Source organism: Balearica regulorum, chromosome 25, assembly GCF_011004875.1.
Source record: "Balearica regulorum gibbericeps isolate bBalReg1 chromosome 25, bBalReg1.pri, whole genome shotgun sequence".
NCBI classification, from domain to species: domain Eukaryota; kingdom Metazoa; phylum Chordata; class Aves; order Gruiformes; family Gruidae; genus Balearica; species Balearica regulorum.
Genome location: NC_046208.1, coordinates 1,033,231 through 1,052,936, shown reverse-complemented (window position 1 = coordinate 1,052,936; position 19,706 = coordinate 1,033,231). Strand labels below are relative to the sequence as shown.

At 51.9% G+C, this 19,706-nt stretch overlaps 3 protein-coding genes across 4 annotated transcripts; 1 reads left to right on the top strand and 2 right to left on the bottom strand.

The window, feature by feature from the left end:
- Nucleotides 1-116: 116 nt before the first annotated feature.
- Nucleotides 117-4,075, bottom strand: BCL2L15 (BCL2 like 15). Of its 2 annotated transcripts, none has more exons than XR_012838925.1 (4): nucleotides 3,711-4,075; nucleotides 1,745-1,905; nucleotides 420-1,050; nucleotides 117-310 (listed from the first exon to the last, which is right to left on the bottom strand). XR_012838925.1 is itself a non-coding variant. In XM_075776014.1 (4 exons), exons 1-4 carry the CDS (start codon nucleotides 3,814-3,816, stop codon nucleotides 293-295), a joined length of 501 nt encoding a protein of 166 aa, XP_075632129.1. In that variant the 5' UTR covers nucleotides 3,817-4,075; the 3' UTR covers nucleotides 117-292. The 2 variants fall into 2 exon arrangements, 1 of the variants encoding a protein (XP_075632129.1); XM_075776014.1 differs by having other exon boundaries at nucleotides 835-1,050.
- Nucleotides 4,076-5,032: 957 nt separating this feature from the next.
- Nucleotides 5,033-12,433, bottom strand: AP4B1 (adaptor related protein complex 4 subunit beta 1). The gene is made up of 10 exons (XM_075775588.1): nucleotides 12,217-12,433; nucleotides 11,915-12,139; nucleotides 11,658-11,788; nucleotides 11,115-11,262; nucleotides 9,942-10,438; nucleotides 9,133-9,216; nucleotides 8,089-8,192; nucleotides 7,685-7,892; nucleotides 7,120-7,404; nucleotides 5,033-6,883 (listed from the first exon to the last, which is right to left on the bottom strand). Exons 1-10 carry the CDS (start codon nucleotides 12,327-12,329, stop codon nucleotides 6,456-6,458), a joined length of 2,223 nt encoding a protein of 740 aa, XP_075631703.1. The 5' UTR covers nucleotides 12,330-12,433; the 3' UTR covers nucleotides 5,033-6,455.
- A 109-nt stretch (nucleotides 12,434-12,542) lies between these two features.
- On the top strand, nucleotides 12,543-19,090 carry DCLRE1B (DNA cross-link repair 1B). Its single transcript, XM_075775589.1, has 4 exons — nucleotides 12,543-12,793; nucleotides 12,866-13,019; nucleotides 13,088-13,267; nucleotides 13,382-19,090. The coding sequence occupies exons 1-4, from the start codon at nucleotides 12,605-12,607 to the stop codon at nucleotides 14,251-14,253; spliced, it is 1,395 nt and encodes a 464-aa protein (XP_075631704.1). The 5' UTR covers nucleotides 12,543-12,604; the 3' UTR covers nucleotides 14,254-19,090.
- Nucleotides 19,091-19,706: the final 616 nt, after the last annotated feature.

Sequence of the window (19,706 nt, the reverse complement as noted above, 5' to 3'; positions counted from 1 at the left end):
AAAACGAATATTCACCTGATCAGTCTGCGGCACTAAGCACTAACCTAGAAACCTTGAATAAGAGTGAATCGCACTTTTATGGCTAAATTCAAGAGAAACACACAAAGAAGAACAAATTAATAACAATAAACATTTATTAATTTTTGCTTGCAGTGATACGGAATCTCTTTTACATGGTGCTTTTGTGTGGAGTTCTGCTTGCAGTCTCCTGAAGAAATACAGCAGCATTTCTCCCAGTTAAATCAATGAACAGCCCAGGTTCACCTTCTGGAAAGTAATATAGCCGTTTCGCTCAGTTGTCCAAGTTCTCCTGAAAACAAACAAAAACCCCTACGTGCATGTGTTTTAGAGAAAGAATTCAAGGCAGGTTTAAAGGAACCAGCAGAAAGACGAGGATGCGGGATGGCGGGACAAGTGACCTGCCTCCCGCTGTGACCCTCTCCCGGACCGATGCCATCCCTTCCCCTGGTAAAATGCACCAAGCGGGGTCTGTAAAGCTGCGTGAGCAGGACGGCGCTTTTTGTCTGGCCCATCCTTCTTTATTTTGATTCTCATCTAAGGTAGCAAGCTGAGCTCCCAAGATAGCGAGATAAGGAATTAAACCCTGAGATAGAGAAGCAGATGGGAAGTTTGATGCCGACTCCAGCAAGACTTCACCGAGGTGCTCAGCAAAGCCGTACCCACGGCTATACGCGGAGTTAGCTGGTGCGCGTGTCTCGGGGGACACACCGGGTACCAGCGACGAGCCGAGCGAGGCAGGTGGGAGACGTGAGAGACACAAAGGAAGAGCCATGAACATCCAGGCAAACATCACCACCACCTTCACATCCTTACCCATCCGCCGCAGGCCTCAATGTGGTTTCTCACTCGAGAATTTCCATTAATCGCTTTTATGAGTTGGATGGGTTGCACCATAGCTGAGACTTTCTTAATAACGTGCATTAGCAATTTCACAGAAACACAGAGAAAAGCTCTCTCATAGACCAGCTCGGGGTTCTGGTCACACCAACTCTGGCTGAGAGTCTCCACGGCAGACCCAAACTTCTCCATCTGTAAGCGTCAAGAGGGCACTTTGAGCTTCTTTTTAGATGACAGTGTGCTAAGTAAGTCTAGGTTCAAAATGCAACATTCAGGTAAATTCCTGCTTCTACCCATGACTACAGCAGGTGACCTCATAGCTTTGTGGTGATGCCCAGACAGCGCGGACATCGAAGGCAGGGCTCTCCTTTACTGCGGCTTGTACGAACTGCAGCACGGTTGAGGGACCGGGGAGGACAGCTGGTAGTTTAACCAGAGCTGCAACGAACCTGAAGCTGGAACTGCCTGCAGCGCTGGCATGAGAGCTCTGGCTGCAGGGCAGGCTGCAGCACCCGCTCTGCCTCTCTCACCACAGTCTTCCTCCTTTCCCCGTCGACACACTGGCTGCCCCCGCCGCCCCCAGACTGTGGAGCATCTCCTGCAATGGCAGGGTGACCCGGGCAGCTCCAGGGCTTCTCAGGTGATAAAAAGCAGCTCCTCTGGGAGAGAGGAGGAGAAAAGGCAGCTCCCTCAGTGCCTCCTTCAGCTTCTGTCCTGCTGGCTCGCACGCTGCCCGTGACATGGAAGTGGTGGGAGGCTGCCTTCCCCTCAGACCCCCCCAACTCCTGCAGCGCAAGCCGTGCTGCTCCCTAGGCTTTTGCTATTTTCCAGCACAAGGCTGGCCTACAGACAAGGAGCAGGCCAGGCGGGACAAGGTGTGCTTTACCTTCCCCTTGAGCACTTCAGCAAGAGCCTCTGAGGAAACGCTTTCAAAATCCATGTTGCACTGGTCCCCCATCCGCCGCAGGCGGCTGGCGATCACGACTGGGTCAAACTTGGTTCGAAGCTCCTCCGCAGACTGCTCGGGCTCTGGAACAGCACAACGTACTAAAGATGTGGGAAGAGAACAGATGCTGACAGCCCAGCCTCTTGAGCTGCCTACTGCGTCCAAAGCGCGGCCTTCAACGGTACTACGGTCATCACAGGCGCTCGGGAGGTGAACGCAGGGTAGACCTCTGACAAAGACGCGTTAGGAAATGCAAAACCAAAGTCCCAAAGAAATATCATACAGCCATTCAAGTATTCGGTGATTTACAGGGGCCAAGGGGCTCCGTACTACGGGTTTGTCCAGGTCTCCTTCCTCCCACCTTGGTTGCTTCATGCTTGTGTCTCGGTTCATCCCCACTCCTGTTTTGCCAAGGGCATCCCTGAGGGCTCTTTTACCCCTCCGGGTTCCGGCAGCTCCTTCCTCCCAGGCTGCCAGAAGCAAGCGAGGAAGGTCAGAGGACTCGGAAGACATCTCCTGTCTCTCTTCTGACTGCAGTGACACAGCAGCATCGATCGGACAGGAAAGTCTCGCCTGCATTTCCCCAGTGTTTTGAGGCTGCGATCATGGCGTGCAGTCTTTGGAGAACTTAGATATTATACTCAAGGGCTCTTCTGAGCAACTGCAAATTGCAGTATTTCAAAGTCTCATAGTGACTCAAATTTGGGAAGGTTTTCACAAAGGAGCAAAAGGCATACTTCACAAATTTCAAGTATATAAACCCATTAGAACTTCTCAGCTAAACTACTTAATGGGGTGGGGGGGTGTGCGTGGTGTGTGCACCTCAGTTAAAATATTTTTCCCTTAATGCATCCTGAAGGGGGAAAAAAAACAACAACAGAGTATTATTTATTTTTTCTGAATATTACCAAAACAGGGTTCAGCTAGAAGGAGCTACCCAACACTGAAAGTTTCAGCAAAACCATTTCCACATTTGACAAAGTCAAGAGGAACTGAAAGCAGGATCTTTCGACAGAAAGCACCGGGCAACTTTATCTGGAGACATCGCTTCCTGATCCAGCCCCCCCTCCCTCACCCAGCCACTAATTCCACCTTAGCTCGTCAGGCTCAGGCGCCTGCGGCCCTGGGCAGAAGCCTGCATCCCCCGGGGCTCGGGGGCAGTTTCACAGCTCTGGACAGGCACGAGCATCTGATCCAGGAGAGGGAAACGAGCAATACGCTGAGACTTTTTCTTTAGGCAAACCAACAAACTTCCATGAAGCTTTGGAGAAATGGACTTTGCTTGCTAGGCGGTGTCAGCAGGATCCCAGTACCTCCTGGGATGTTTTAACTGGTTTGCTGCTGACAAAGTAATGGGAAAAGCGATATGAACGCAGGTGAAATTCTGGGTTTCTTGCAGCATTGCCCAGCAAACCAAAGTAGCCCAAATGATGTTGGGAGCTTTGTGAAGCAAAGACCACATTCTGTCTTAGACATTAAAGCAACTGGTTTTATCCAATAAGCAGTATGAGCTTTCTTTTTGGTAATGACAGTTAAAACTTGTCCCTCCCCGTTAGTTGGGAGCAAGTTACTGGGGACCTGCAGACCCGCGCGGGGCACAGCAGCCGGCAGCACCGCTACCAGCACCCGCAGTCCCCAGGAGTGGAAAGCGGGGTGACCGTCCATCCCAGCCCCCATTCCTGACCCTGCCAAGGCAGGCTGCAGCTGTGGGCTGCCCGGGGTTCAAACAACTTTACCTTGCTCTAACTTTTCCCCCAGAACAGAGATAACTTGGAAACCATCACAAGGCTGCATTTTAGGAAACCCAAGGACCCCAAGCTACAGCCTCCTTCTTGTAAGCGTTCAGTCAAAACTCCTCTGTCATCTGCAGCAAACCAACCATTTTTAACTCCCACACCTGCCCTACCTCCCAAGTCTGTCTCCAGGCTCCGGCAATCACTCTCATCTCCACCTAGGAGGTCAGAGAACAAGGCTTCCACGACGCACTCCGTCTGCTCCTCGAAGGTTGCCATCGCAGAGCGGGCAGGAACACCACCACAGCTGCTGTGCTTTGCAGGTGAGCTTTGCCTCTTGGGTTTGGCTTCCTTCACCCAGAGTTGCACAGCTTCTTCCTTCTGGGAAGAGTATGACCCAACTCCTCCCCAGGACAGCAAAACATGACAATATTTGCTCTCTTGTCATTCAAGCTATGGGCGTGGTTAGTTTCAAAATAAGTAATTTCTGTTAAAATCAACTGAAAGGACAGACATTGAGCTGTTGGAGCGAGTCCAGAGGAGGGCCATGAAGCTGATCGGAGGGCTGGAGCACCTCTGCTATGGAGACAGGCTGAGAGAGTTGGGATTGTTCAGCCTGGAGAAGAGAAGGCTGCGGGGAGATCTAATTGCGGCTTACCAGTACCTGAAGGGGCCTACAGGAAAGCTGGTGAGGGACTGTTTATCAGGGAGTGTAGTGACAGGACAAGGGGGAATGGGTTCAAGCTGAAGGAGGGTCAGTTTAGATCAGGTGTTAGAAAGAAATTCTTGACTGTTAGAGTGGTGAGGCCCTGGCACAGGTTGCCCAGAGAGGTTGTGGATGCCCCTGGATCCCTGGAAGTGTTTAAGACCAGGATGAGGCTTTGGGCAACGTGGTCTAGTGGAGGGTGTCCCTGCCCACAGCAGGGGGGTTGGAACTAGATGATCTTTAAGGTCCCTTCCAACCCAAACCATTCTATGATTCCACGAAAGAAATATTTACAAGTTATCAGAGACTCCTGACCTTTTTATTCATCAAGAAAGGGGTGTGGATAAAAGGCTAGAAGCTCTAAGTCCCATCCCAGACTCGGTCTAGCCACAGAAGAGTAAATGATAGCTTGCCAACAAGCAATCAACTGTATTTTTTTTTCCTGAAAACAGCATAATGCTAGTGCTCCAACACAGCTTTCCTTACGGACAGGAACACATGTACATGAAGACCCTGGAAACTGTGAATAGGAGCCCTGCTACAGCTACCTACCTTTGAAGTCACCCCTAGGTAGCTCACCAGTTACAGTAATTTGGCACAAGACTGAAATAAATTGTTGCACAATTGCTCCTTAAAGCCTCGCTTCAAGGAAGTTGGAAGAGAAAAACCTTGTCTGGCACGCAGGCAGGAGCCGAACTGCAGTCCCCTCCAGATCTACGGTAGCGATCAGGTGGCTCCATCCCACAGACTTCAGACTTGAATGAACAAGTACTCCAGAAAACAGCCAGGAATATTTCACATTTTTGTTAGGAAAAATCAGAAATAAAATCTAAACCCCGTTGTTTAACAGCGACAGCAGCGTTTCAGTGAAGTGCGTGCAAGGTATATTGCAATTTAAAGGTACAATACAGTCATTAAAAGAAATTCAAAATTACAAGAAATCTTACAGAACAGGGTTAACAAAGCCACTCCTCACAGCGTACCACAAAGCCCCATTACAGTAACCGACGTACCTCAACTGTAAGCCAAGGAGCCTTCTGCAGGGTTTTGCCGTGTGTAAACCGCGGCTGTGAGCACGACACTTTGCACGACACTGTACAAAGTCCAACTCTCCGTAACTTTCAATAGAGCAGATGGTGTGCTGTCGACATGCTCATCAAAAAAACAAGTCCCGAGGCTGGCCAGAATATAACTTTAAAAACTGTAAAAACTTAGTCACAAAGCACTGCACCGTCTCGTGTGCTGTACTGTGAGGACAGGATGACAGTACTGCACAGGAATTAGTACACAGAAAAGAAACCCTTTAAATACCCATTCCAGTTACAAAGTAACAAATGGTAAAAATCAGTATCAACAAAAAAATTAATAGTCCATACAGGTTAATTATCTAAACAGCAATTCTTCCATTATTGGTGTGAGCACCACGGACTGACAGCTTGCTGACACAGCCAAAGTGGTGCAGGCTACAAAACTCAGGCCACGTTAACTCACGCAAACACATCATGCACACTCCTGCATTTTCTTACAGTAGCCCTGAGGAGGGAATTTCAGAGAGGGTGATTCATGATTACAGTAACACATTTCAACTAGAAAATACACTTCTTTCTCTTGAAAAAGAATCATGCTGTTTCTAGTGAGCACGATGTACCCTGCTCTCCCATCTCTGGCACAGCGGAGCTGCGTTCACCCCTAAGTGAAGCTACTATCGAGATCCGTCTATCAGATGGAAAACTAAATCATATGTAAAGGGAGCCAACAACTAAATACTGCTCTCCACTGCACTGTTCTTCTTAATGTGAGATAAGTAGCAGAGTCCTGCAGGCTCTGAACTATTTACAATTCTCATGAACAATCTCTCCAAAACACATTCCTGAATTTTGCACGTTTCTGGTTCCATCAGTCACGTCAGTGTCTCGTGACAGTCACCGTAGATGCCAGCACTTCTGTGACTCACGCAGAAGCAGCGGGCTCACGAATGCATTACCTCATCCTTCCCCCAGCCCAGAGGGAGGACAGACCCTTTGTCCTGCCCCGTTCTCCAGCTACAGCCACCCCCACACCACACGTGCCTGCTGGACCCAGCTCTGCTCCAGGAAAGGGCTGCCAACACCTCCGAAGTGTAAAAGTACAAAACCAGCATCTGGCAAATGAAGCCAGAAAAAGAAACTTTTCCTGTGCCCTGAGCAAGCGTCCTAACGGGAGCAGGGAACAATCAGGACCCCAGTCCGGCAACTGCCCCCATAACTGTCCTTAACACTGAGATAAAGGTTTGCAGTGCCTCCGGCTTTGCCTCACTCTGCTTCACTGACACCTGTATTTCCGAATCTGCCGCCTCAAGCAAGAGCTCCGTTAGGAAGAGGCAACCAGTGTCATCCTGAGCACTGAGATAAGCTTTCCAGGGCTGGACGCCAGCTTTGCTCATAGCAATGGTCTGGATGTGGACAACGTGAAGAGCTGTCTGTATGGTGTCTGGCTGAACAGTCCCACACCAGGGCAAAGAGAGGTGGCAGCTCATCTCTAAGCTCAGCCAGGTCTTCTCAAACTCTTCTGCAGTCAGGTAAACATCAGAAATTAAGGTCAGGTTGCCTGTATCGGGATGAGCCTTGAGGATTTCTTTACTCTCTTCAGAAATCAGTGACTCTGAAATTAAACCACAAACACATGAGATGCAGCATATAAGGTGCAGCTCCCAATTTCACAAAGAACATCTTATGGAGCCATCAGATGAAGAGGGCTGGAATCGCAGCCATGCATTGCACAAGTCAGAACACTAAGACAGCATTCTCAAAGCATGGTGATCTTCTTCCAAAGAAAGCCCATGAGAACATTTACTGACAAGAGGAAAACGGATCCCAGATGAAGGTAAGGCAGGTTACCTGTGTCTCTGCTCCTGGAGTCAGTACAAGGAGAACAAGCGTAAGAGGGTTCTGCTGGCTGGTAAGCAGTGACAAGTGCCCAGCGTTCTCTGCCATAAACCAGTGCAAGAGTGTTAAACTCTGAAGCCCAGGTATTCACAGGTCGCTCAGTTTGGTCTTCCAGGAGCCCCAGAGAAGGGTCAGACTTGGGGCTACACAGGACCCGTTTCACTTCTTCCACACCGGACTGCAAAAGGCGATAGTAGAACAATCCACGGTCTCGTACTGCCATATCCATCTCCTCCTCTGGGAATTAGAGGGACATAATTTATGGAGAATTCTATCATCCAGATTAACCCTTCATCACTAAAAACAGATTCCCAGGGATACAGTTAAGCCTGTTATGCTCACCAACCAGACAGCTAGTGACCACGTAGCAGCCTAAGGCACAAAGCCACCTTACCTGGCCATCCTGGATGGCCTCCTCACAGCCAGGATGCCGCCACACGGCACCCACGCACTGGGGCCGCAGCCAAACCAGGTGCCAACAAGGCTGTACTACAGAAACAGAAGGAAGGGAACCTACCTATGCAGTAATAGAGTAGTCTCCCTAGCATGTCCTGACACTCGGCAGGACGAGACAGGAAGAGTCGCACCAATGCTGTCAGAAGCTCCATCTTCACTGCCGAGAACATCTCCGATTTCACGTTCTCCACAAAGTCCTCCAAAACATAGGGGGCATTTGGTACTTTCTCACCATGTGTGCCCAGGAGCCAGATCAGCGCTTGCTTGCCCTGAAGGAACCACAGAAAAAATAGCAAATAGGCACTGTTTACCAGAAAGACAGTGCTGACATGAAATAGATACGAGAGAACAAGTCTTCTGAAGATTTCTGATCTTTGCCCACCAATCACGAGCCAAAGGAAAGCCAAACAGTCATTGTCCAGCCACCCGCAACAGCTGCCAGCCCAAGGCACAAAGCCACTTTACCTCACTGTCCTGGATGGCATCCTCACAGCTAGGCAGGGCCCGACACACGGCGTCCGTGCACTGGGGACACAGCCAAACCAGGTCCCGAAAAGCCTGTACTACCGCTGCAATGAAACAAAATGATCAGCATTCCCCCCGAGTTATACAACCACTGGGGCGGGGGTGGAAATAAAATCAAAAAAACTCCACTCGAGACTTTGCAAATCTCAGCTACGGAGGTCAGTGCCTTGCTTGTGACTATGATTTGAGACACCCTTCTTCAAAGTCCCATGACACCACGTTTGTCAGAGCAAAGTCGCACCAAGTCTAAAATAAAGCACCGAATCTTTAGATGGTTTCTGTGGCTGCTGGAAAGCAAGCTCTCTTCTGGACATTCCCCAACCTTTAAAAAGACACTGACTCATGATGCTTCAGACACACAAGGTTAAAATGACAAATTTAAACTAACACCAATGCAAAATGAGTCTCATGAACTTTAGGTCAAAATTTTAAAGGCTCTGCTGCCCACTTACAGAAACACCAGCAGCTTCTAACAGCTGAGTGCAAGCGTGTGATTTTCAAAACTGAAAGCAAGACTATTTAAAAGAGAGGGCAGAAACAGCAATGATATGAAGTTAGACCTGACGGCAGCAGAAGAAAAAGAGAAGCCTGGGTACAACTGAATCAGACTATTATATGAGGAACAGAAATAAAGATTTAAGAGATCTATTAATCACCTTGGCCCTCAGTCAGTCACTAAAATGTCTCTGCTGAGTCCTCACTCCCTAAGTCAGCAGGCGGCAACCAGAAAGGAGCCTCCACATTGGACCACGAATGCAACTATGACCATCTCCCCCTTCATCATGAAGGGCAGTTCCTAAGGAAGGAAAAACTACAATGTCCGGTCACGCTATAAACCCCCCACTCCACCAGAAGACTTCCATCTGAAGATGCCAATTAAATTAAAAGCCAAGTGCCTTTCAGAATCTCGAGTTTGGGACCACAAGCCCCAGCAAGGCCACCTCCTGAAAGCATAAGCCAGGTAAACAACCTGCAGATGATTACCTGAAGTGATATGCTCCTGCTGGAGCCCCAGGAGCTCTGTCAGAATCCCCACACACTGTTCGGTGTACGTCCTTGCGATATTGCCTGCAGAGAAACCAAAGAACATTAAAGTCAATCTTTTATCGGAGTGAAACAGGAACCATGAGCCCAACTATTCATTACAAACTCACTTTAAAGAAACAGTCTTTCTCTTCCCTTTAGACTACAATTTCTGAAAATGTAGTCAAACGAGCTTGTTTCCCACACAAGGGATATGTTCCTTTCTCTGAAGCCACGCCTCAGAAGTCTGAACTTTTCTTACGCGTAACACATAAGAAAGGCATTTTAGCAAACCTGGCTTTCTCCTTATGAATGCTACAGAAACTCACTTATTTTAAAGCTTACAAAACCAAAAGCACCCCAAATCACCTTAACTGTGCCCCCATCACAACTCAAAAAACAAGCAGGTATTAGAGCAGCTCCTCCACCCACTACGCAGTTTCATTCAACACTGTAAAGCTCATTAATAAGATGAAATGACACTATTTCTTTAGAGCATCTCATCAGAGCACAGACACTTGAACGAGATTCAAGGACATCATGCGCAACCTGAAACAGTTCAATACCAGGACTTCTGAAAGCATCGGCACAATCAAGGTTTAGAAACACGCTCGCACAAAACGTTCCTGGGGAGGCTGGTCTACAGGGGGCTGTTCTGCTTCAGCACAGAGCAGTTATTTGGCATTTGCCCAGACATACTTGAGCAGAGAAAGGCCTGCCTTAAAAGGTCTGGGGCTGTGGCTGCTCCTCAGGCAAGACACAGCTCTTACCTATGGCGAAGATTGCCCCTTGGGCAAGCTCTACCGATACATCGGTGCAATAGCCCTTCAGCTCCTCCAGTACTTGCTGTACATTTTCATCATTCACCAGCTCACACAACACCTCCATCTTCTGGCATTTGATGTAGTGGGGCTCTGAATACGAACAGAAGAACTTTTTGTAGTGGCTGCTAAAATGGCCAGGAAGGCTACCAAGGATCTGACGCACATGGCACAGCGCAGTGAAGCAGAGCTCCCTGCTCTCAGAAGTGCAGGCCGACAGCAGCGGTCCCTTCACTCTCACCAAAACATCTGTCTGCACATGTGGGTACTCCCTGGCCAGCATTAGGAAAAGCTTGGTGGCTGCCATCACAACGCTGGGGCTGCTGCTTTTGAGATAGCCATCCAGTAAATTGAGTATGTCGAAGAGTTCCTCCTCACTGCGGGGTCTGTAACGCAGAAGGAAGGTGAGCACCTCACTTTGCCCCCACTGATCCAGATCAGCCATCCTGCCAAGAGAATAAACACAGTTTGCAGGAGTCAAGAAGCGCACCAAGGTCTGCGCGGTGCAGAATAGAGGCCTTAGCATCCGAGTTTTCTTACAGTCTCTGTTCCAAACCGAACGCTATGCTTCAGAAGTAGATACCACAATTTTAACTCAAGAGAATTGACCAGCTTGTGCCCATAGGCTTAACCCAGTATCAGGCAGGTGCACTTTTGCTGGTGCTCTAAGCCAGACAGCAACGTTGACAAGATCCCTGTGCAGAACAACACCCCTCTTTTGCCAGATCACGTAGAATCATCTGCAGAAATGTTAATTTCTTCAAGCAATGGATAAGTTACATCTCTTTCAATGGATTAGGAGAGACGTACTAGAACATACCAGTCCCACAAATATATCGTACATACTGTCACAAAAAAAGTGATCACATTAACTTACAACTCCAAAACAAACAACCAGCTGAAACGATGACTCCCTGGAAAAGCAGGGCATCTCAGATTTCTCTTAAGATCTTAGCATAACAGTAATTTGGTCTCTCTTAGGATGGGCACCCCTACCTTCGGGTGCCTGACTCTTCCCTTCAAGTTCTGACAAGAGCCCAGAAATACCTGTTTTGCTAGCATGCGAAATGCAAGAACAAGAACGAAGCTTCCAGCACCATCTAAATCTCAAAGACAGCAAACCTGTTGAGGAGATGATGGGCGATGGGTTTGTTGATGACAACTCCTCCCTCCTTCTTCAAGATCTCTTCTAAGGCCCTCAGACAATTCACAACGACAATAGGATCCTGATCACGAAGCAAACTGTATAGCTCATTCACCAACGCCCCATCTGCAAAGAAGCAGAGGTCTCTATATCAAATTCTCTTGCCATGTTGCAATTTAATCACTGTCTGTATCACGAACAACAGATACGGCTTGAACTGGGAGAAGCAGTCAACAAAACTTCCAGCTCTACAATAACGCCCGCCCTTGGCACAGCTTTTCCTGAAGGTCTGCGGATGCGAGGACGGCACCCGGCCGATCAGAGACCGCGGAAACGGCCAGGCGTTGCGGGAGGCAGGTACGGAAGGGGCATGCAGACACGGCACCTGGCAGCGCCTGGTGTTTCATTAACGATTCGATACGCAGCGAAACCCGGACAAACCGCCGGCCCGGACGTGCTTTCAGCAGCCATATGCCCCAACTCCGGCGGGCACCATCCACCGGGGAGGGCAGCCCCCTTACCCACTTCGGAGTCCCCTTGCAGCTTCAGCAGCTTGGCGCAGCCCAGCACGGCCGCTCTCCGCACGTAGGAGGCCTTGTCCCGCAGGCCGCTGAGGAGGGGCTGCCGCAGGTACTCCTGAATGCCGGGCATCCTGCGGGCGGGCGGCCGGGCGTCAGCGGGCCCCGGCCCCGGCCCCATCCCCACACCCCTCCCGCCGCCCCGGCCCCGGTCCCCTCCCCGTCCCCAGCCCCCTCCCGCCGCCCCGGCCCCGTCCCACCTGAGGCCGCACAGGCTGCGGAGGGCGAGCCCTCTCACGGCGGGGCTGGGGTGGGCGCAGTCCTTGCGCAGCGTGTTGACGGCCAGCAGCGCCAGCTGCGGCTGCCGCGGGGCCTGCGCCCGCACGTACAACGACACCAGCTTCTTCTGCACCACGTCGGCCGCCGCGCTGGCCTTCACCATCTCCGGGAACAGCCCCGACACGTCCGCGCCCTGCGCCATGTGCCTGCGGCGGAGACATCGCTCAGCGCGGCCGGCCCCGGCCCCCGCCCCGGTCCCCGCCACGGCCGCCTCCCGCCTTACCGGATAACGCGCAAGACGGCGGCGCGGTACCGCAGCCGATCCGCCTGCACGTGCGGGTTGGCCAGGGCCCGGCGCAGCTCCCGCAGCGCGTCCTCGCCGCCCAGGTACGGCATGGTCCGGTCCGGTCCGGTCCGGTCCCGGCTCGGTTCCGCTCGGTTCCGCTCGGTTCCGCTCGGCTCAGGCCCGCTGCCACGCCCCGCGCACGCGCCCCCTCCGCACCCCTGACGTAACGCCTGAGCCCCGCCTAGCACGCTGCGCACGCATTCCCGCCCCGCCCCTGACGTGCGACTCGGCTCCGTCATGCGCCGTCTGCGCTTGCGCGGTACCGCCCACCAAATTCGGCGGGAAGCGGCGGGGCGGGAGCTGCTGCCCCCGGCGGGCGGCCGCCATGAGCGGGACCGTGATCCCCGGTACGCCCATCGCCGTGGACTTCTGGAGCGTGCGGAGGGCGGGCGGCGCCCGCCTCTTCTTCCTGTCGCACCTGCACTCGGACCACACGGTGGGGCTGTCCAGCACCTGGAGCCGCCCGCTGTACTGCTCGCCGCTCACCGCCCGTCTCCTGCACCGCCGCCTCCAGGTAGGTGCGCCCGGTGCCCCCGCCGCCCCGCCCGGCCCCACCCGCCCCGTCCTGACCGCCCGGCCCCCGCAGGTGCCGACGTGCTGGATCCGGCCGCTGGAGGTGGGGCAGAGCCACGTGCTGGGCGAGGAGGTGACGGTGACGGTGACGCTGCTCGACTCCAACCACTGCCCCGGCTCCGTCATGTTCCTCTTTGAGGGCGCCTTCGGCACCATCCTCTACACAGGTACGGGGCAGGCCCCCCCCGGGCCCGGCCGCGGCCCCCGCTCTGCCCTGACGACCCTGTCCTTGCAGGGGACTTCCGCTACACGAGCTCGATGCAGGGTGAGCCGGCGCTGAGGGGCCGCCACATCGACCGCCTCTACCTGGACAACACCCACTGCCACCCGCACCGGCCGCTGCCCTCGCGGCAGCGTGCCACGCGCCAGGCCGCCCACGTCATCCGCACGCACCCGCGACACCAAGTCGTCATCGGTGAGTGCCGCCTCACGCCGCAGTGCCCTCGCCTTCCCCTCCCGTCGGCGTGACCCCTCGGCAGGGGCTCGTGCCCTCCCGTCCCTGGTGCGCTGCTCATGGCTCTCCCCGCAGGTGTGTACAGCCTGGGGAAGGAGACGCTGCTGGTGGACCTGGCCGTGGAGTTCAGCACCTGGGTCGTGGTGAGCCCCTGGCGCCTGGAGCAGATGCGGCTGCTGGAGCTACCTGATGTGTTCACCACCGAGGAGGGGGCTGGCTGGATCCGTGCTGTGGATGTCACCGAGATCCGCTGGGATACGCTTGTCAGCTGGAACACTCTGCACCCCACTATTGCCATCCTCCCTACTGGCCGGCCCGTGAAGGTCACCCACCCCAACATCCACCTCATTCCGTACTCGGATCACTCATCTTTTTCGGAGCTGTGCGAGTTTGTGAAGTGGCTGAAGCCTTGCTCGGTCATTCCAATCGTGAAGGGTGGCACGTGCCAGGCTTACTTTCAGAAATACCTAAGTTCTGCCCCCCAGACACTTCCTGACCTCAAAATCCCAAAGCCTGTGCAAGAGTCTGTACAGGAGCAAAGCAAAAGGAAGGGGCAGGAACCCATGTGTTTCTTGCAAAGAGCTGCCTGGTGTTCTGGGCCCCGAGGGGTTGTTTATGAGTCCCCAGATAAACACACTGAGAAAACTGAAGAGTTCGCAGGTACTAAGGTTCCTCAGCAGAACTACTGCGAGTCAGCTTTCTGCTCGAAAGAAGGTTGCACTTGTCACACGGGCAAGGAGAAAGGGAAGGAGGAGCTGAGTGGAGAACAGCCAGGAGCAGCAGGAGCAGCTAGTGCTGTTAGCCAGGCACCTGTTCCTGATGAGCACTTTCCAACTGGATTTGCGGAGCAGTATTTACTCACTCCCTTAAATGTGCTAAAGCAGAATTCCTCACGGACATTTGACAAGCTGGTAGAAGATTTCTTTAGGAGGGGAGAAGCGTCCTGAAAAATTGTGTGACACTTGCCAGTGCCAATGCACTTGATAGCAGTGATACCAGAGGCCTTACTGCTGCATCCCCTTCTCGGTGCTCAAGTTTCCCTTCAGGAGAGTTGCTCAGCTATGAGGGTCTACTTTCTTTACCTCTTATTCGAGGACAAGGAGGAAACTAGAACCAGTTTGTAGGCATTCAATTTTTAAAAAAATTATTTATTTTTGTATGTCTGAGTACACCTGTTGGGTCTCCACACTACACTCGGTCCCACGGTGGGTGTGCCTTTTTTCAGTGCCTTCTCTTCTGTCACAAGAGGCAGGTACGGCCGGTTCGATTCGAGTTGAGCTGCAGAGGGCGTGAGCTGCCTGCAGCTGAAGTAATTAATGGGGCTGGATGTGATGAAAGAAGCAAGAAGGGGGAAACGGAGAGCCCTGGAGATTCTTCTTTCTGTGTGTCTGTAATGCTTCATTGACAATGAGCGGTTCATTCCAAGATACATTACAAATAATATGCATTAAGGTAAATTTTAAAAATGGTGCTTAAAGAAACCTAGAAAATGAAGTGCCTCTAAGTCTATTAGTCTATTTTCTATCTTTTGATCTACTAATACCTGCAGACAGCACTGCTTGTGTATCCAGCTAACTGCAGCTGCCTGCAGTTCTGCTGTCCTGAAAGCACCATCTTAATGTTAACTGTCAATGCTTTTTCAGGTTACTGGCTGGAAAAAATAGGAATTATCTGGGTTCTTGAGCTCTGGACTTTCCGGAATGGGTTACTAGATCCTCTGCAGTCTCTGCACTCAAGCCTGCACGTCTGAATTCTGCTCGACTGCAAAGTGCTTCTGGTAACTGCCAGCATTCTGCCAGGCCTGCTGTCTGTTCTTATCCCGCAATGGCAACTGGGATGGAAGATGCAACATTTGCTTAGTGGTGTAAAGTGCTCGGTCTTAGCAGCATTGTTTGGAAGGAGTACTGTGGCGGAACAGAAAAATTGGCTCTGTTAAGAGGTCAGGCGCATTCCCACTCCAGATCCACTGCGGAGAGCTGCAGCCTGGCGCAGTCAGTCGAGTGAGCAGCCAGCGGGTGCCCACTGTGGAGCCTGGAGACGCTGCAGTTACCCGTGCCAAACTGCACTAGGAACGTTACAGTTTGGCTCCCCATGGGGTCAAGGCAGCAACGCTAGAGTGGAAATGGTCACTAGGCACTTTCCTGGAGCAACAAACCAGCTTGTTATTCAGCTTTGTTTAGCCTCCTCTGTTACTTTCAGTGCAAAATGTTTCATGTGACTTTGATCAGGATTGGAATCCTTTTCTGAATGTAGTGTCCTGCGAGGTCTCTCCAAGCCCGGTCAGCTAGATGGATTGAATTCCCTGAATCAAGCCAGAAAAGGAAGCGTTTGCTCTTTGAGCAAAAGATGCCTGTAGATGCAGCAGCCACACCTGTTAAAAACAAGGCTGTCCTGAACAGTAATCATAATGACAGCCAGCATGGGTATGTTTGGAAAGCTGTTTGGCAAACCGGAGTCCTAACTCCCAACCCTGTGCCTTCCCAGGCGCTGCAGCGTTTATCACCACAGTGGTCAGCGGTGCCTCTTGCTGGGGCTGCCCGTTGAGTCTGCCTGCCAGCTGCTACGGGGGCATCAGAAGTGATGGAGCCGTGTGCCGTGAAATACACTTCAAAAGGGGTTGCAAGGGCAGCTCAGCTCCTTGCTGTGGTCTGTATGGACCTGTTTCCTGGAGGTTTCTGTATGGATTATTTGCTAATCAAAACTCCAACTGCAGAGCCCCATCAGGTCAGTGTGAGTGGAGACACCTGCATCTTTTCTAACATCTGAGACTGCCAGGGAAATAATTGTGCTATGCTTGTGGTGTTTTGTCTGCTGCTGGCTGCCTTGGAGATGCAGGCTGTTATTTTAATATTGTTGAAATTTAAGTGACTCATTTGACAGGCAAGAGAGCGAAGCACTGCGTGAACTCCCAGATTCCAGGTCCTGCTCTCGCGTGCAGCCTCTCCATTGCTCAGAAGGAATGTTTGCCCTCTGAGTCACTGCTCCGTTTAGGTACGTTGCAAAGGACCTCGGAGATCTGATGCATTTCACTGCTGATGTTTTGTGGCATCGAGCTTTTCCTCTTTTATTCTTATCAACCATTCTTATCAATCATTTTTTCAAGTAAATGAAGTAGAGAACCCCCTGGTGAACCTCTAGGCAAAATGGAGTTGTAAATGTTAATTCTTTACAGATGCAACTCCGATCATGCAAAAAGTAGTGAAAATTGCAGAGGCTTCAGAAGCTGGGGTTTTGCACCCCATTTCTGAATGCTTAGTTAAAACCACAGTAGTAGGTCTGGCTTCTGTTACTACAGCTTAAAAGGTAATTCCTGCCACTTCAGAAAGAAATCATCCAAATTATACAGAGCCAAAGAACCCTAAAATCTCTCTGTGGTTTTAAAAGGCACTAGAAGCAGGAGCAGTGTGTTGGAGATCCTTGCCTCAGCACCGCAGGTGTATGAGGCATTTTAGAGTGCCACGTTTCCTCCCTCTCTTAGGCGTTAAAATACTGGTTTTGTGTGTTAGCCTAGAATTCTGGAAAACAAAACATGGCCTTGTGGGGAAAGCTGACAGTATGGTATTGCTGAGCTCTGTGGTTTCTGAGAATCCTTCAGCTTCGCCTGAAGTCTCCTGGCAGTAAATAGCCCTCTCTTCCTACCACCAGCCTGGCTCACAGGGGGGTGTTGGTGCAGCTGAGAGCTGGAGTGTCACGTACACCAGGGTCTGAACATGCTGCGTCCAGCTCAGCTGCACAGGGCTCTGCCAACACTGCTACCACAGGTGTTTTGCTCACAACAGTGACAGTGAGAAGCTGTAGCCAAGTATTAGCTTGACTGTTGGCTATCTAAGGGCCACATGCTTGGAAACTTACAGTTATCCCGGTGGAGGGGGGGGAGGGAAAGGTGCTCAGAGCAAAGCCCTCCCAAATCTATACGTGCAGAGCACGCTTGAGCTGCTTATCTCTGTTCCACAGTTGGGAACCAAGCCCCAGCGGGATGAAACTCGCCCAAGGCCTTACAGAGGAGTGAGGAACAGACCTGAGTTCCCTTTGGCAAGTTTTCAGCGCTGTTTTAATAAGCTGTGATCAAATGCTGGCATGTCGTGAGGGCAGGGCAGGCTTATGGTTCTGGGAGCAGGGCTGCCTGCTGAGCTCCTGCACACGGTGGCCTGCGAAAGTCCAGTCGCTATACTATGGAACAGATTAGTTGGCTCTAGCTTCCCTAAACCAGAGTAGAAAACCACGAAGGGCTACCCTGCCTATGCTATGGGGAGGAGGAAATGTATTCTAAGTTGAGGTTGCTGCTAAGAGACCGAGGTAAAACTTAAACTAGCTTGTGCACTCCATGGCAAAGTGTATAATCTAACTTTGTAGGAACGCCCTGGAGCGCTCTGCTCAGCAGTGTTTCTAACGCTGCCTCCCGTACTACAAGGCTAAAGCACTTACAACAAGTTCTGTCTTCTCTGCTGCACAGCTGCTGTCCATTCCTGCAGTGCAGGTTCTTACTGTTATTTTCTAGGTAAAGATTTCCCCATTACACACTTTTTTTTCTTCTTCACCAAGAAAATGAATTCAGAGACTTTACATAATTTGCTATATGGTGTGTTGTTGCTTTGGGCTTATTCCAAATTAACCTCATGCCAAAAAAATCTCTGGCTTTGTGCTCTTTCGCGGACCGTCTGAAAAAGCAGTAGAACATAGAGAAAAGCTAGAGTCACCCTGATAATCATGTGAGGTGCCTTCTTCAAACGAGCTGCTGTCCGGCTGTGGGTATTCTGTGTGTTTGTGATTCCTTCTGCTAAATTTGGGCTCTTTTTGCTAAAGTCACTACAGTGCCTAAATTTTCCTTGCTGTCACTTTGCACTTGGCCCCATGCCAGCCTCAGCACAAGCGGCCCCGAGTGTGCAGTAAATTGTTTGGGACGGCCCTTGACAGCAAACCTCTTGGCCCTGGCTCAGGGAGTCTGGGGTTTTGTGAGCAGGAGCCTGGGAAAATGAGGAATATTTTTATTTTGTGCGCGTGCTCCGCTCATGACAGATGCGCAGCGCAGAGCAGCACGTGGGGCTGATCCTACGTGTGCTTTTCTTTCTGCGTGTTGGAAGGATCGGTAGGGTAATACTTTGTTTTCGTGCGTAGCGGATATGACTTGGTACTTTTTAAAGATGAACACAGGACCGTCCCTGATCAATGCACTCTTTGCTTAGCGCTGGAACTCGCACTTTTTGCCTGAGGACCAAGTCCCATCACGCCCTCAGGGAAGTTATTAAACATGTTGTGACATCCAGGGATGCGTAGGCAAGTTTTTGCCCACTCACCATCACTGCTTCTAGCCTCGGATCATTCGTTAACGAACGCTCGAGTTACAGGACTGGGTTTCCAACAGCCTCAAAAAGCCCACCATGACGCCGCGCGGTGGCTTTCGCGGGGCTGATAGAGTCTCCATCTTTCACCTTATTCGTGTATCTGCCTACAACAATCTAACTAGCAAACAGTGGATTGTGAGATCAAGGTATTTTGATTTTTTTTTTTCTTATTCCATTTCTTACTTTTTTCTTTTTTTCCACTGATCATCTCAATCTGGACACAAACTACTAGCCGTGATTATTTTTTTTATGCTCGTTAAAAGGTGCGAGTTCACGCTCGTTGCGCTGCTGTTCGAGTAAATGTGAAGTGGTGGAAGTTTCTGAGATTTTGGTAAGAATATTTGTACACATTTCAAAATACTGTAAAGAAACCCAAGAAACATCTCTGTAATATCGTTTTGACTCTGGAAGAGGCTGAATTAAAAAACCCTGGAGTTCCTGAGTGGGTGGTACTGCTCTGACTCTCCTAATCCCTTTCAGAAGCGTTTGACCCCCGAGAAGCCGCTCCGGCTTTTCCACACCGCACCCGCGGCCTCTCCCGTGCCCGTTCAACGGACACCGGCCGGTGGCAAACCACGAGAATGCCGAGGGGGCGGCGAGGGCCCGGCGGCAGCACGCAGGCCGCTCCAATGGCGTGCGAACTGCGGTCCCGGGTACCGGGACGGAAACCACCCTCAGCCCCTGCTCGGCCCCTTCACCACAGCTCCGGTGGCCGGCCTCGCCAGTCCGGGCGGAGGGAAGGCCGCGGCCCGCCGGCCCCGTACCGGGGTAAGGGAGGCTCCCGGGGCTTCGTGCTGCCCGGGCAGAGGCCGGCGCGGCCCGACCGAGCTCCCCGAACCGCCGCCCGGCCCTTCCGCTTCAGCGGCGACGCGCCCGTCCCCTTCCGCTTCGGTACGCGTCGCGGCGGCGCGCGCGGTCACGTGGGCGGGCTCGGCGCTCGGCCCGCCTGGCCGGCTCGGGGCTCGGCTGGCTCAGTCTGGCGCGAGCGGCCGAGGGGCCCGGAGCGGCGGGAGCGCAGCGGAGTCAGCGGGGGCGGTCGGGCCCGGGCGGCGGAAAGG

Coding starts and splice junctions, on each gene's coding strand:
- BCL2L15 (XM_075776014.1), bottom strand. CDS start 3,816: ATGGCAACCTTCGAGGAGCAGACGGAGTGCGTCGTGGAAGCCTTGTTC. Junction 1,906..3,710: donor CCTGGAGACAGACTTGGGAG/GTAGGGCAGGTG, acceptor CCACATCTTTAG/TACGTTGTGCTGTTCCAGAG. Junction 1,051..1,744: donor CTGAAGTGCTCAAGGGGAAG/GTAAAGCACACC, acceptor TGACGCTTACAG/ATGGAGAAGTTTGGGTCTGC.
- AP4B1 (XM_075775588.1), bottom strand. CDS start 12,329: ATGCCGTACCTGGGCGGCGAGGACGCGCTGCGGGAGCTGCGCCGGGCC. Junction 11,789..11,914: donor CGCAGCCTGTGCGGCCTCAG/GTGGGACGGGGC, acceptor GCCCGCCCGCAG/GATGCCCGGCATTCAGGAGT. Junction 10,439..11,114: donor GCCCATCATCTCCTCAACAG/GTTTGCTGTCTT, acceptor TTCTCTTGGCAG/GATGGCTGATCTGGATCAGT.
- DCLRE1B (XM_075775589.1), top strand. CDS start 12,605: ATGAGCGGGACCGTGATCCCCGGTACGCCCATCGCCGTGGACTTCTGG. Junction 12,794..12,865: donor TCCTGCACCGCCGCCTCCAG/GTAGGTGCGCCC, acceptor CGGCCCCCGCAG/GTGCCGACGTGCTGGATCCG. Junction 13,268..13,381: donor GCGACACCAAGTCGTCATCG/GTGAGTGCCGCC, acceptor CTCTCCCCGCAG/GTGTGTACAGCCTGGGGAAG.